The 13623-nt window shown below is 41.0% G+C and overlaps 1 protein-coding gene and 1 long non-coding RNA gene across 2 annotated transcripts in view; one reads left to right on the forward strand and one right to left on the reverse strand.

Annotated features, from left to right (window-relative positions):
• Positions 1-13623, forward strand: part of LOC141994926 (uncharacterized) — a 151488-nt gene that overhangs the window by 40462 nt on the left and 97403 nt on the right. Inside the window, exons 11-14 of the mRNA XM_074965451.1 lie at positions 2269-2448; positions 5258-5410; positions 8655-8799; positions 12988-13146. Of these exons, the coding sequence (XP_074821552.1) occupies positions 2269-2448; positions 5258-5410; positions 8655-8799; positions 12988-13146 (637 nt within the window). The remainder of the gene's footprint in view (positions 1-2268; positions 2449-5257; positions 5411-8654; positions 8800-12987; positions 13147-13623) is intronic.
• On the reverse strand, positions 2035-9904 carry LOC141994927 (uncharacterized). The gene is made up of 3 exons (XR_012641223.1): positions 9807-9904; positions 2884-2998; positions 2035-2368 (listed from the first exon to the last, which is right to left on the reverse strand). It is a non-coding gene; the product is annotated as an uncharacterized LOC141994927 (long non-coding RNA).

Below are 13623 nucleotides of genomic sequence, written 5' to 3' on the forward strand. Positions count from 1 at the left end.
AGATAATTCATATCCAGCTCATTTAGTCTTCTGGGTCATTGCTTAAATTATGGGATTTTCAACAAAACCATATTTACTTCAGGGTGTATGGAAATATGGGGTTTGACTACAGCTTTATGGGACAAATAGAAACATATTTTGTGTCTTGGACCCACTTAGCTTCCAGTGCTCCTCTTCTCCAAAATGCCTGTAGTTGAGAAATGTTTACAATTCATGGCAAGTTTGTGCAGTGGGAAAGAATCTGCTAATGATTATGGAATTCAAACAGTTCAGAGTAGGTTCCCATGTAAGCATATGGGCTCTGTTCCCGAAAACACGTGTCTCTTTACTCATACAAGTGCTCACACTGAAATTTATTGTATGATATGTTAAAATATTGACTGATGTGCATGAAATGAACAGCTCTGGTAGATACACATAAAATCATTACACACTGACGTCATAAAGAGATGAGGTTGAATTTGTTAGTGTCCTTAGAATGCTAGGACTACAACTTTCGATGCAAAGTCTCCCTCCCTCCCTCAGCAGTAGTTTTTTCTCTTTTGCTTGCTCTGGCCGTTCCCTCCCCTCCCACCCCCCCAGATGCTTTTCCTGTTCCATTTCTTCTTCCTCTGTCCACCCTCTCCAGCTGCTCTTTCTCTCCTTTCCTCCCAGGATTCTTACTCCTGCTCTCAGTCTGCTGGTTGGATCTGGGTTTGCAATGTTGCTACAGCAGCTTTTAACTTTCTATTTAGAAAGCTAAATTGGGAGAGGTTTGAAAAGTTCTTGGCTGGTCTCTTATTACGTAAAGGGCAATCAGAAACTGCTTGATTGCCAGTCAGTGTAACAGAGACCTGCTACTAGAGGGCACTTTTTAAAATTTCTGTGCTGAACTGCAAACTCCAGTTGTTTTCTAGGAGAAAAATAACATACCATCCTGTCAGGCATTAACCTATATGTATTCACATTTACAGCCTAGGGGCCCTGTTACGATTGTGTATATACAAACAGCAACCATTTATTTATCATATTTATTTATAATAACTGCTTTTACAAGAAAGAACAAAAGTAGGGTGTACACGAGAGTGCTCATGGTGTGTCTCTCCTATAGAGCTGGCTGCATCTAAAAAGCAAATAGTAGCTGCCAAAGTGGCAGGAAGAGAAAATTTCAATAGAGTGGTGCTGTAAAAAGAAAACAAGTCACAACAGATGCAAACTGTGCATAACCATAGGCCTGATCTTGCAATCCTTATGGCCTCAGCTGGTCCTGGTCCCATTCAATTCAATAGAATTACTAGAGTAGTGGTCTGCAGGATTGAGCCCTGTAAGATATATGGGTCACACTTTCTATTTAAGTTCCTTTTATAAAAGGCTAATAAATGATTTATAGGTGTTGTAAGCATATTTCAGGCATAATTATATAACGACCTGTAACACACTAACATGTGTTTTAGGTTATTTGTTTCTTTATTATTTTTATTATTCTAGCACCAAGTCTGAGATCAGAACCCCATTGTGGTAGGTGCTGCTGGTTATAAACAAGCTGTCGGACACAATAACGAACTAATAAATGGATAATAAATTGTTATAGTCATTTATTGTCTTTTATAAGCTATTTATCAGAGGAACCTTAATATAAAATGTGACTCATTATGAAATACTGCACTATTGCTACACCTCAATAAAAGTGTAGGTGATAATGTTATAGCCAACCTAAATTAAATGCTCACTGCGCTGGTATCCTTAATTTAAAGCACTCCCCTGTTGAGAGTGCTGGACAATGGCCACTTGTATTAATCTCCTCCATGTACTGTACAGCACCTTTGCATCAAAAGCTTCTATTTGCTGCAGCTTCATCTTGACTTGGAGAGCCCATTGCTATGGGGACAGGCAGTATATTTTACAACATAAACAATGTGAGTGTTCTAAGCACTGGGAGTGTCTTGGGATGCATTTCACTTGGTAGAATGGCCTTGAGTCCTCTCACGGATCGTACTAATTCACTCTTCACTTAAACATATGAGAGTGGTAGATTTTTCTCCATATCATCTGGGGTTTTCCTCTGAGTCTCCCCAGCATGCTTTATATGAAAACCTTTCAAAGACACAATAGTCAGTATTTGAAAGTGGGGGCTATTTTCGGTGGCTTCAGAAGAGTGTATAAGGATGAATTAATTAATGCTTGTAAATCTCTGTGAAGATGTACATGCCGTCAGAGTGCTCAGGGTATTATAATAAATAGGAGGCTCACAGTTTTTAAGCAGCCTGTCATTCTTCTCTTGCTTTACAGCCTTTGCTGCAGTCACCAGGAGCAAGTCGGAGTGTCTTCTTAGGAATAACTGCTTTGGTGCATCACTTCTGTTCAGCTAACAGCGCCTGTGATCTTCTGCCTGCAATACAGATGGTGACAAGTATTCTGGAAGGATACTTGGGAGGAAACTGCACCTTGCAAGAATCAGGACTCAGCCAGGTAACAGTGAGTTAAACAAGAGTGGAGTAACCCTGAAGACAAGTTTCAAACAGCCATCCCTCCCTTTTTCTCCCTTTAGACATTATCAAAATAAGAACCTGTATGATGAAAATGACATGCAATGGAGTGAGAATATGGATACCTTTGAATCTACAAGCACATGTTCTTTTACTCATTTCAGCTATATTCTTTGGTAGTACATATGGCCAAAAGAGGCTTGATGGCCAGAAAAGAGTTGCCCTCATGGACATTCTTGCGTATTGAGACAACAAAACATTTTAGAAAATTGTCTAAAAAGGCACATGAGTGTTGGATCTTTTTTTATCCTTTCTACAGATTTTAAAATTTTATCTGTAATGTATTATTTTAAAAGCTGTTGGATATAAAATGGAAAACCTTTTAAAAACTACAGATAACACACGAGAAATAATTTACCTGTCCCTTCTTTTTGACTGGTTTCATGAAGTTAGTGGTAGCTGTGACATCATCGGATGATGCACTCTGGGGAGTCACAGCATGACTGGAGTTGACTGGCATGATGTTGAAGGACCTGCCAAGGAAAGGAGAAATGATATTGTGTTAGTTGATTGTGTGTGATTTCTCTGTTGGATTGGGAGCAATTCAGCCCATATTTCTGGATTCTTCATTTTAACTGCACTTCACCTTTAAAGAAATATCTTCCTTCTGTTTCACCATCCTCCTAAGCAGTTGGCTCCTTTCTCACACTTAGAGACCACAGTGACAATGTACTAGATAGTAAGTGTAGCAGGACCCCAACTGCTATGCTAGCCGAGGTATTTTGCACCTTCTAGAATTTAAGGTCCCAATGTGCAAAGCACACTTGTTTTTAGTTATTTTTTTCATATCATCTGAGCAATCTGTTCACTCTCAGTTCTGTTTACAGCAGTTATTGAAACACCAGGTTTTATGTAATGGGAATTTCAATTGAGCTTTTAAGATAAAAATTCCATTCCTGAACTTTTTTGACTGCCCCTGTGGGCAATAGAATCGTAGAAGGAAGATGGAAAGACAGACAGGAAAGATCTGTTGTATGAGGTTGTAGAGTCCATTTTCCTAGGGAGGGGCAGAATTGCTCCCTACTGTGTATCTTTTAGTGCTGTGCCTAGTCTGGTTTTAAATAACTCAGGCAATAGGGCTTCCACCATTTCCCTTGGGGGACTATTCCACAGTCTAATAGCTCTCACCATTAGGAACTATTTCCTGAGAGTAAGCCAGACTTCTCTTAATCTCTTCCACATGCATTTCTGACTAAAGCTGGGTTTCTTTTAAAAGGCCATACAAATAATGGAAGGGCTTTTTCCTTGATGTTCCATGCATGAGCTTCTCATGAAAATAATAATTTACATTTGCAGCCTTGAAGCATCCCAAAGGACTGTACAGGATCTGGCCAAGATGTTCAAACACAAAGCAAGGCACCTAAATAAAAGTGGCTTGATTTTTGAGACCCATTGAAATGCAGCCGCCTCAAGAGGGGCAGGCCAGGCACCAGCTGAGCAACTATATGGTACAATGGGTGAGGGGGAGAGGATATTTTTGGCTTATACTACTAATATCCATGCACGATCGAAAGAATCTCAAGCCGCATCATAAACCACCTACACTAAATAGGGTCTGAGTCTCCTTTAGCTCACACAGTTACAGCAGTTGCTTACACATTTTAACTCTGCAATTACTCCTGAACTAAACCGGTGTGTGTTTCTACGAACAATGCAAGGAGGGTCAGCCTACGAGGAGTTGAACTTATGGGTATAGGGAGTCTAGGGATAGAGCTTGCTATTGAAAAGTTGTCATTTTCCAACAGTTACTGCGTCCATTGGTTTCTGAAATTCCTCCACTTTCCTCTATGCTTAGTATAGGACATGACCATGGTAACATTGTGGTAAATGACTTAATCAACCATGGCATTCGGAACCCCAAACCTTTACCACTAAGCATTTTACCATGCAGCATTTTGATCTATAGATAATCAAACTGAGACGTAGCTTTCATATATTTGAAAATCGTCCCTGTCCCCCACTTGTTTCATTATCTGTGCCTTCACACTGTAATTAATGTGCACGGTATCTTTTGGATACTTTTGCAGCGTCACCGTTCCAAACCAAATTTCATTTAAAAGGTGTTATATTGTTTATAGAAGAGCAAACTCTGGGTATGTACAGGCTTGTCTATGCCAGGAAGGGTTTGCCAGTAGAACTATAGTGGTAACCCCTTTTAGTGGAGTTATACTTTATACTAGTTCCCTGAATGAAATAAGCGATATAAGCATATGGACTCTTTTGCCAGTGTAACTGCATCAGCTTTTGCTGGCACAGCGCCACTTAGGGGTGCAAATTTTTTACATGCCGAACTGACATATCTATGCCTGCAAATCTTTTGAGTTGTGACCCGGCCTGATCCTCTGGCAGATAGGCAGATATTCTGCTATTACCTTCTCCGATCTAAACAATTGATTCCAGGCAGTCTCCAAGGACACTCTCAGTATTCGCTGTTCTGAAATTTTGCAAGAAGAACACAGCAATGATTCAGAAGTGTCTGAAATGATACCTTTGCATCCTGTGTCCAAGCAGTTTTTCTCCGCAGTTCATTCTACAGATCTGCTCATGTTTGTGGTTCATTATTGAGAGTTCCCCATGCGGCAATAAAATGGTGAGCAGAGATCTGTTTTAGGCAGAATATTTTGAAAGAAAATGTGATAATATAAAAGTAATAAAATATCTCGTGCAGGTGATGGGATGTTTTTAGCAGCCCTGATGTCAGTTTCCCATTTTACGTTGCTTTGTATTTTCAGCTGCAGCTAGTGTTAAAAGCAATTGGAAATGCAGGGCTGGCAGCAACATCTCTAACACCTGTCCTGAGTTCTTGTGCATCCCTGAGAAGCAACCCTACTGAAATCCGCCTGGCTGCAATACAGGCCTTCAGACGCATTCCCTGTGCTGCCAATGTAAGTGATATGTTCAGTGGTTGATGGTTTACTGGTGCTGTATTGGAATCGGTGCTGTGTGAAATCAGGGACGCCAATTAGGGGGGGCAGGGGAGGGTGGGAGCCTCCCCCCGCCCCCGAGTTTCATACAGATGTGCAAGCTCCCAGGTGTAGCTCTTAACTGCAGCACAGCGTTAGTGTGAAAGTGTAAGTTCTGCAGAGGAGAGGTGTCCCTGGGTCAGGGAGTCAGTATTTTGTTTACAAACAGAGGCAGGGTGATTAAGATAAGAAAGGGCTGGTGGATATGGAATATCCAAATTAAGGATATGGAAGTTTAGCCTGTAAAAGGGGAATCCCTCCATGGAGAGGGGGGAGGGGTTGTTTTAGAGAGAACACAGGGGACTCAGAAAAAATATAGCAAAGCACTGAGCCAAGGTTACATTCAGAAAAGATTCGGGGACATAGGTGAAAAGAAGGGGTCAAACCCAGGGAAGGGCTAGCAGTGTATAGCGAAGTTCCCACTCTACCTGTGGTACTTATGTGGCCCCATCACCATAGTGTCTGAGGCTGCGCCTCACAATGTCTAACCTATTTCTCCTCTTAGCCCCTTGGTGAGGTAGAGCGGTGCTGTTATCCCCATTGTACAGATGGGGCACTGAGGCACACACAGACTAAGAGCCAGATTTTCAAAGGTATTTAGGCACTAGTGAGATTTTCAAATGCATTTAGAAGGTTGGTGCTTTGTAAACCCCACTAGATATCTAGCTGCATCTTTGGGTGCCTAAAAGCTTTTGAAATTTTGTCCTTAAAGCACTGAGGTCAGACAGGAAGTCCGTGGGGGGGAATAGAACCTAGGTCTTTCAGGGCTACCTCCCTATCCAGCAGACGAGACCAGCCTCTCTCTCCGCTGCATGCTGCAAAAAAAGAGGACTCTGATAGATGGGAGCAAAACCAAGGCGACCAGTTCTCTGAGACTCCAGCAAATGATCCCAGAAGGTTGGGATGGATGTTGTGGTTGACAGCATGTAGAGCAGCACAGAGGTCAGGAAGGATGGAGAATGAGAGTCAGATGAAAGGAGATCACTTAATTAAGGGGTTGCAGGTTCTACCCATGCTGGGTTGTACAGCAATGGCTGCTGTGTAATTTTACATTTTAACTGAACATTTAACACGTCTAGAGCCCCAGGCAGGTGTAGTCTTGCCCTAGTAGGATGTTTCCGAAGTGAAATGATCTATTCCAGGCTTGATGAACTGCAAAAAAGTGTTAGAAAGTAATCTAGATTTTTCTACAATTGTTGTATTCAAGAGTTAGTAATAAAAAATATACATTAAAATTTAAAACCTAACCAGTGTCCCTTAAGTGACTTGATACATGATGTGAGAACATGTTAGTATTAGAGCTGAGCGGGTCTAATATTTATTTAATCCTCTTTTTTTATATATAGGAATTAGATACAGAGCCCTATCAGCTAATTTCTAAGCTATTATCTGGAAAAAAACAAACCCTAGAGTTTCAGGTGCCTAAGTAGCCCTTGGAATCATGGTTAAAGTTGCCCCCTACCCCAATCTAAAATGGTGCCCCTGTGCGAAATAATTCTGGAGTGTGCAAACAAATAAGAACTGAGTATAAAAGCATCTCCCAGCAGAACTCTTTCTGCTGCAGGGGAGGTTGGGAAGGATTGTGTTCTTGTTGGAGAAGCAAGAAAAGCATTACAATGTTTATCTTGACAAATGTGATCTTTTCGCAGGCAAAAAGGTCCCTTTTAACATAATGAAAGTGCAATATAATTACCACATTGTAATATTGCAGGTATCACTGTAGCACTATGCTTAGGGTATGTCTACACTACGAAATTAGGTCGAATTTATAGAAGTCGGTTTTTTAGATAACTTCAGCATTCCACTGTGGTAACTGTTGGCGAATTGATAAAAGGTGGTAACTTGAGCTGCCTGGCTTACCTTGCCTTGGTGAAGCCCCGGAGAGGCTCATGTGTTTTTTTGTTTTTTGTTATAACCTCCTCCTCCTCCTCCCCAACCTCCTTTTCTGCAATGTGAAGTATTGGAAGCTTTATGCAATGGATAAGCCTAGTTACAACTGGGACATTCCCATTCTTAACTGGCTAGAGAGAAGTAAATGGTTGACACAGTATTTGGTACACACAGGAAAATATAAAGCCATACCCAGCAGGCCTTACTGAAGCAAGACTATCCTATAGCATGTCTTGCTAGACAGACCAGGAATTTCCTCCCACGCTTGAGGGGACTCACACTCTGAAGTATACTAAGAAAGACAAAGCATTTCCTCCTCATTTGTTTAACTGATTTACTTCCGATGCTGACACACTTAGGGCACGTCTTCACTTGCAACGTTACAGTGCTGCCGTGGCAGCGCTTTAACGTGGCTTGTGTAGTCACAGCATAGCGCTGGGAGAGAGCTCCCCCAGCGCTCTAAAAAAACCACCTCCATGAGGGGCGTAGCTACCAGTGCTGGGAGCGTGGCTCCCAGCACTGATGCACTGTCTACACTGGAACTTTGCTGCCCTGAAACTAGCAGCGCTCAGGGGGTTGTTTTTTTCACATCCCTGAGTGAGAAAGTTGCAGTGCTGTAAAGTGCCAGTGGAGACAATCCCTCTGCTTGATCCTGTCATTGTGACAAATACAGAGCACTCATTGAAATCTCCTGAAATTTTGTGCCCAGTTTAAGGGTATAACTGGGTTATATGGTTATACCACTCATTGCTATATTCTCCTTGGAAAAAACCAGTTGTCACGTGGAGCACCATTAAGTAGAAAAGAATAAATGACATTGTATGAACTAAACATTGGGTGGACAAAATGACTTCCTTCCGCCTGTAAGATAGGGAAGGAGACCTGCTCATGTGAAGAAAAGTTACTCAGACACACAAGTTTTAGCAGGATCAGGCTCTGAATAAGGAACCGAGGATTTGGTCCTGGACTAGTAAATTCTGCTACTTGAAACTGTATTAATGATTATTGTATTGGGGTCAAGTCCTGAACTCAGTAATGTTAATGCTAATGCTCCCCTATGCTCAATGGATCCATCCCAATCTGTGTAATAGTATAGCATCCTGGGACTTTGTGAACAGGATGCTGTGCTGTACATATATGTGTGTGTGTGTTGACGTTGTATAAAACAACTTACTTTCCTCATAATGCTTATTGCAATGGCTAGCCGCTTATACGTAGAAATTAATGCACCTCAACTCTTTTAGGGAAGTAAGTACCTTAATCTTTTTTTTTAAAGCGTACTGTATTAGTCCGGCTATATCAAGCAGGCGATGATGATGTGGAAATAAGAATTGCTTCATATTATATAGCAATGAAATGTCCAAGTGAAGAGCTGTTTAACCAAGTACAACAGACTTTGCAGGAGGAGACATCTAGCCAAGGTCAGCAGACAGCTACTGAAATGTTAAAAATACCTAAATATGTTATTTTCTAGACTTGATTTTTGATTTGATTCCTATGAGAGGTGCGTGAGGTACCAACCTGCTTGAGCTCCACATGTTACCTACTTTAAAACTGTTAGAATTTGGGTGTTTAATTTTTTTTTTAATTGTCAACAATTCGGTGTGGTGCACAAATTGAAAATCAAAAAAAGAAAATCAAGTGTCATCTCCCCCGGCTGGCAGCATTTAATGAACACATACTGACATCATCAAGGAGCCTGAGAGAGGAACAACAGGCCATGCTGAGTTTTATTACATTACAAACACAAATGGCTAATTATAAAGTTTGCTGAATAGAGAAGGAGAAAAGTAGCAGAAAAATAAACACATTTCTAAGCTTCTGAAAATTATTTCAGGTAATAGGTATTATAAAAACAGTTTACAAAATATTTCACAATGCCCCTTGAAAATGTTCCCAGTCTCCCCATTTTATATTAGCTGTTCACTGGGTATAGTACTACACGCTTATTAATATTGAATCCCCTCTTATTGCCTACAGCTTCACCTTCACTTCTCTCTCCAGGACACTGTGCTGTCTAGCGGTGTCCTCCTTTGCATTTGTTGTCCATCAGTTTTGGTGTCATCTGTAGATTTAATCATGGTTGAATTTACACCAAAGACAAATACAGTTCTGAAGGGTACAGAGAGGAGTGTATTAATTTTAATTTAGTTGATCATACATTCATTGGGAAGCTTAAGTGTTTTGGACTCATCTGCAAATAGCAGCCAGACTTACTGAGAGATGCTTCATTGTTATGACAGAAGCATCTCCTCAGACCACCTGGAAGTGCTCTGGAGACTAAAGTTTGACAACTTTGGCAAACAGCTAGTAGCAAACAACAGCAACAACAAAACATTAATAATCCAGAGAAGAAGAAAAGTGTGGGAAGGGGAACATGCTGGATTAAAAGGGATGTTGTTTAAAAACATCTCTCTGACTGTCTTACCTATTTGGAATATGCCCAGATGCGTAGTTTCTAGGCAACAGAACTGCAGCCTTTGTCTTTACTTTGTACTGCCTGTTTCCGTAATTCCAGCCCAACCCATGACTGATTGCCACCTGACCTGAGTCAGACTGCTGATATTAGATGCTGCACTGAAAACTGACGCTGCATAGAAAATCCATTGTGCTTGGTTTAAAACCTGCTTTTGTTTATGTGGTAGATTTTCCAGAGGAGAAGCCATTTCAGCCAGTGTGAAAATGATAAGCATCTGGGTTACATAGAAGTGAAGAATCTCACCAGCTTCCTATACAAAAGCAACACACATTTAAGATGATCCAGGATTTGGGATGAAGGAGGGATTTTCTATAAACAACTTCACCATAATCAAAAAGGAAGAATTTTAATTTGATCCAGTATTTTTAACCCTGTCCAGAATCAGCACTAGGGTGACCAGACAGCAAGTGTGAAAAATCGGGACAGGGGGTGGAGGGTAATAAGAGCCTACATAAGAAAAAGATCCAAAATCGAGACTGTCCCTATAAAATCGGGACATCTGGTCACCCTAATCAGCACAGATAATGACCCTCTTCTCTGTAACCTAGTGTGGAAAAGACAAAAATCTGTATTAGTTTTGATTTATGAGCCCGATCTGCACAGAAATTGAAAATTGTTGTCCGGTTTCTCCAATGATTGAAGGCAATAACCCTAAAATCTAGAAACTGTCTTGATTTTTCTGTTGGGCTTCTGAGCATGTGGAATTTACACTAGTCCTATAATAGATTCATGGGTAAGAGATGCCTTTCAGGGCATAGAGCACACATTGGTTTTCAGGATCCTTGCTCAGAATAAAAACGCATGAAAAATCAAACTGCATTACAACCCCCCCCCCACCCAACAGTCATATAAATACTGCAGCTCTACATGTGAAGCTGGAGCATGGGAACTCATCTCTGCAGCCAGTGCAGCAAGCAGTTGGCAGTCTCCTGTTAAGAGAACTGGGTTCCAAAAATGTGCAAGTCTAACCCTTAAGAAAAGTACTCATCACGAGTTTATTTAGGTGATATTGTAAGTGAAGCTGGTAGTGATGTCTGTATTTAAGGTTGCCTAATACTTTCCATTGTAAATCTCTGTTTTCAATTGCTTATAACTTCGCCTGACTTTAATCGTTTACTCCAGAATTTTCTGTGCTTGCTCTCCGGCCCAGCCAGACTTTTTTTTTTTTTTTTTTTTTAAGTTTCACCAAAATGGATCTGCCATTTCCGAGAATGTGAGGGAATAATTGATCATGTGGCCAATGTTATTTTTTTTCAAATAATTTTTGAGGCATTCTAGTGCCTCCATTCTTTGAAGTAGGGACTTGAAATTTGGCAAGGGGGAGGTGCCAATGGACAAAGAGACCTCCTGCTGTCCCCAGGAAAATACTTCTAGTTTTGGTCAAGTTTTAAGATTTTGAAAAATCACCATTTGCACATGCTTAGTAGAGCTTGTTAGAGGCTTGGAGTTAAAAATCTCTGTACATTCCATCTGCACTAAGCATACTGTCCAGACTCTCCAGGTATGTCTACCCTGCAATTAGACACTCGTGGCTGGCCCGTGCCAGCTGACTCGGACTCACGTAGCTCAGGCTGCAGGGCTATTTAATTGCAGTGCTTAGGCTGGAGTCTGGGTTCTAGGACCCTGTGAGATGGGAGGGTCCCCAAGCCCAGAAGTTTACACTGCAGTTAAACATCCTGAACCCTGCTAGTCCGAGTCAGCTGGCACGGGCCAGCTGTGGGTTTTCAATTGCACTGTAGACACATGCTCAGAGTTCTCTCACATATTGGGAGTGTGCTTCCAGGCACGGCGCTAGAGCTCTGGGTGTGAGGAAGAATGCAGCAGCAGCAGGAATTGCCTTCCACAATAAATGTGCCTAATTTATATGCTTGGCTATGCTGTCTGTAGCAAATAGACTGTACTTTAGAACCAGGATAGAACACAAGATTCCTGATTCCCCAAATTCCCTTGTTTTCTATCAAATATTTGTGTAAGCCACTGGCAAAGTATGTGCGATGTAGCAGGTGATCCACCTGGAAGATAAAAGCCTACTACTGCTGCCAGTAACTTGTAGCTTAAGTAATTGAGCTTTGTGCAATAGATTTAAAAGCTGCAGGTTCTGACTCTGCTGAAGACCCATGTAAGGGATCAGTATAAGTCCACACGATATAATTTTTTTAAAGTTTGCTTTTTAAAAACAACTTAAGAAATTACATGCCAAAAACTTCATTAAAAGAATGTTAGGGTTGCAAAGCCCAGGCACTCACAATTTAGGAAATGCCTGTGTTGGGTTGCCCATGCAATCTTCTTTCAACCCCCTTCTGCATATGCAGTCTTTAATTATATGACGATTTGTTGTACAAGATTTTTATGTAAGTCAGTAAAGAGGTGGACAGTAAAATGGAGCAGCAGGTTCCAAGAAGAGACCATTCTCTTGTGTTTAAGGCACTGGGTTGAAACACAGGAGAGCAAGGTTCCAGTCCAGATTTTTTCCATAGACTTCCTATGTGATGTTGGGGAAAACCGATCATAACGCATACTTACAAGGGGGCTGAATTAAGTTTGCATGGGCAGCCTTAATGCTGTTTTAATATAGTTTTTAATGTAATTACATAACAGAGTGACCTCTTCATTATGGGTTTATTTGGTGTCAGAGAGCCAGATTCTGCTCGGTTACACTAATGTAAATCCAGAATAATTCAAAATCATTGGAGCTACACTGTTGGTACTGAGCAGCATGTCTATTTTACCTCCAATCCAGTGCATTCCCTTGTGCTATTCTGTACTTATTATTATTTCAAAAAACAACAACATTGAATACTGCAAATAGTGAGGGTGGTTATCTTTAAATACTAGTTAGTTAATTACAGCAATTGGAAAGTGTGTAAATACCATCACTGAAACATAGAACAAACTCTGGCTTTTACTAGGATGCATTAAAACTGGGTGTTTTAAATAACATTGCCAGTGATGAGATTAGCTAGTGGGCTAGACTTTGATTTCTGGAGTTAACCCCAGTGCAGCTGGGGCAGTGACTCTGGATTTGCACAGATGTAAATAAGTGAAGAATCTGGTACTGTATCTTAGTTCATTTAAAAAATAAAAAACCCTCTTCTGTGATTGACAAGCCTCTTTCTTTGTCTAATTTAAGTGGGTTCTTTTGTTTGGAGTCACCTCTCTCAGCTCCTGGAGACAGATGATCCACTGAAGCAACATCTTAGAGATTCTCTTCCTGATGACATTCTTAGCAGAGAGTTTGACTGGGAGATATGGAAATATTCCTCTTATTCAGATGTCACTTTCCATTCAGGTATGTTGCGCTTTAAAATTGGACCCTGTGCCGCATATGAGTGCTTTAAATCCCTGTGTGGCTTTCTTGTTTCTTTATTCTTCGCTTTCTCACAGAATATTTTAATTTTTGTGACTGAATAGAACCCAGATATGCCAACGTGGGGCTTGATTCTGCTCTCTCTTCTCTTGGTGCAAATCAGCAGTCACTTCATTGAATGTGACGGTGTACAACAGGTGTGAGTGAAAGGAAAATCAAATCCAATAGACTTTGTTTTGTACTTTCCAGTCATTCCTTTGACCCTACAACAATCTCTTCCACAGGGGCATGGACCTCCAGAGCAGCAACAAGAGTGGTGTTCAGGCTAGTGCAATCATGGACACTAAGGAGATATGATTAGCAACTGAGCTTCCTCCATATTATAAACTGATGTGGAGAGGAGCTTCCCTGAGTTCACCTCTGAACTCATGTCTTCCTACATATTAGTAGAAAGCCCCA

Source organism: Natator depressus, chromosome 10 (assembly GCF_965152275.1).
Source record: "Natator depressus isolate rNatDep1 chromosome 10, rNatDep2.hap1, whole genome shotgun sequence".
NCBI lineage: Eukaryota > Metazoa > Chordata > Testudines > Cheloniidae > Natator > Natator depressus.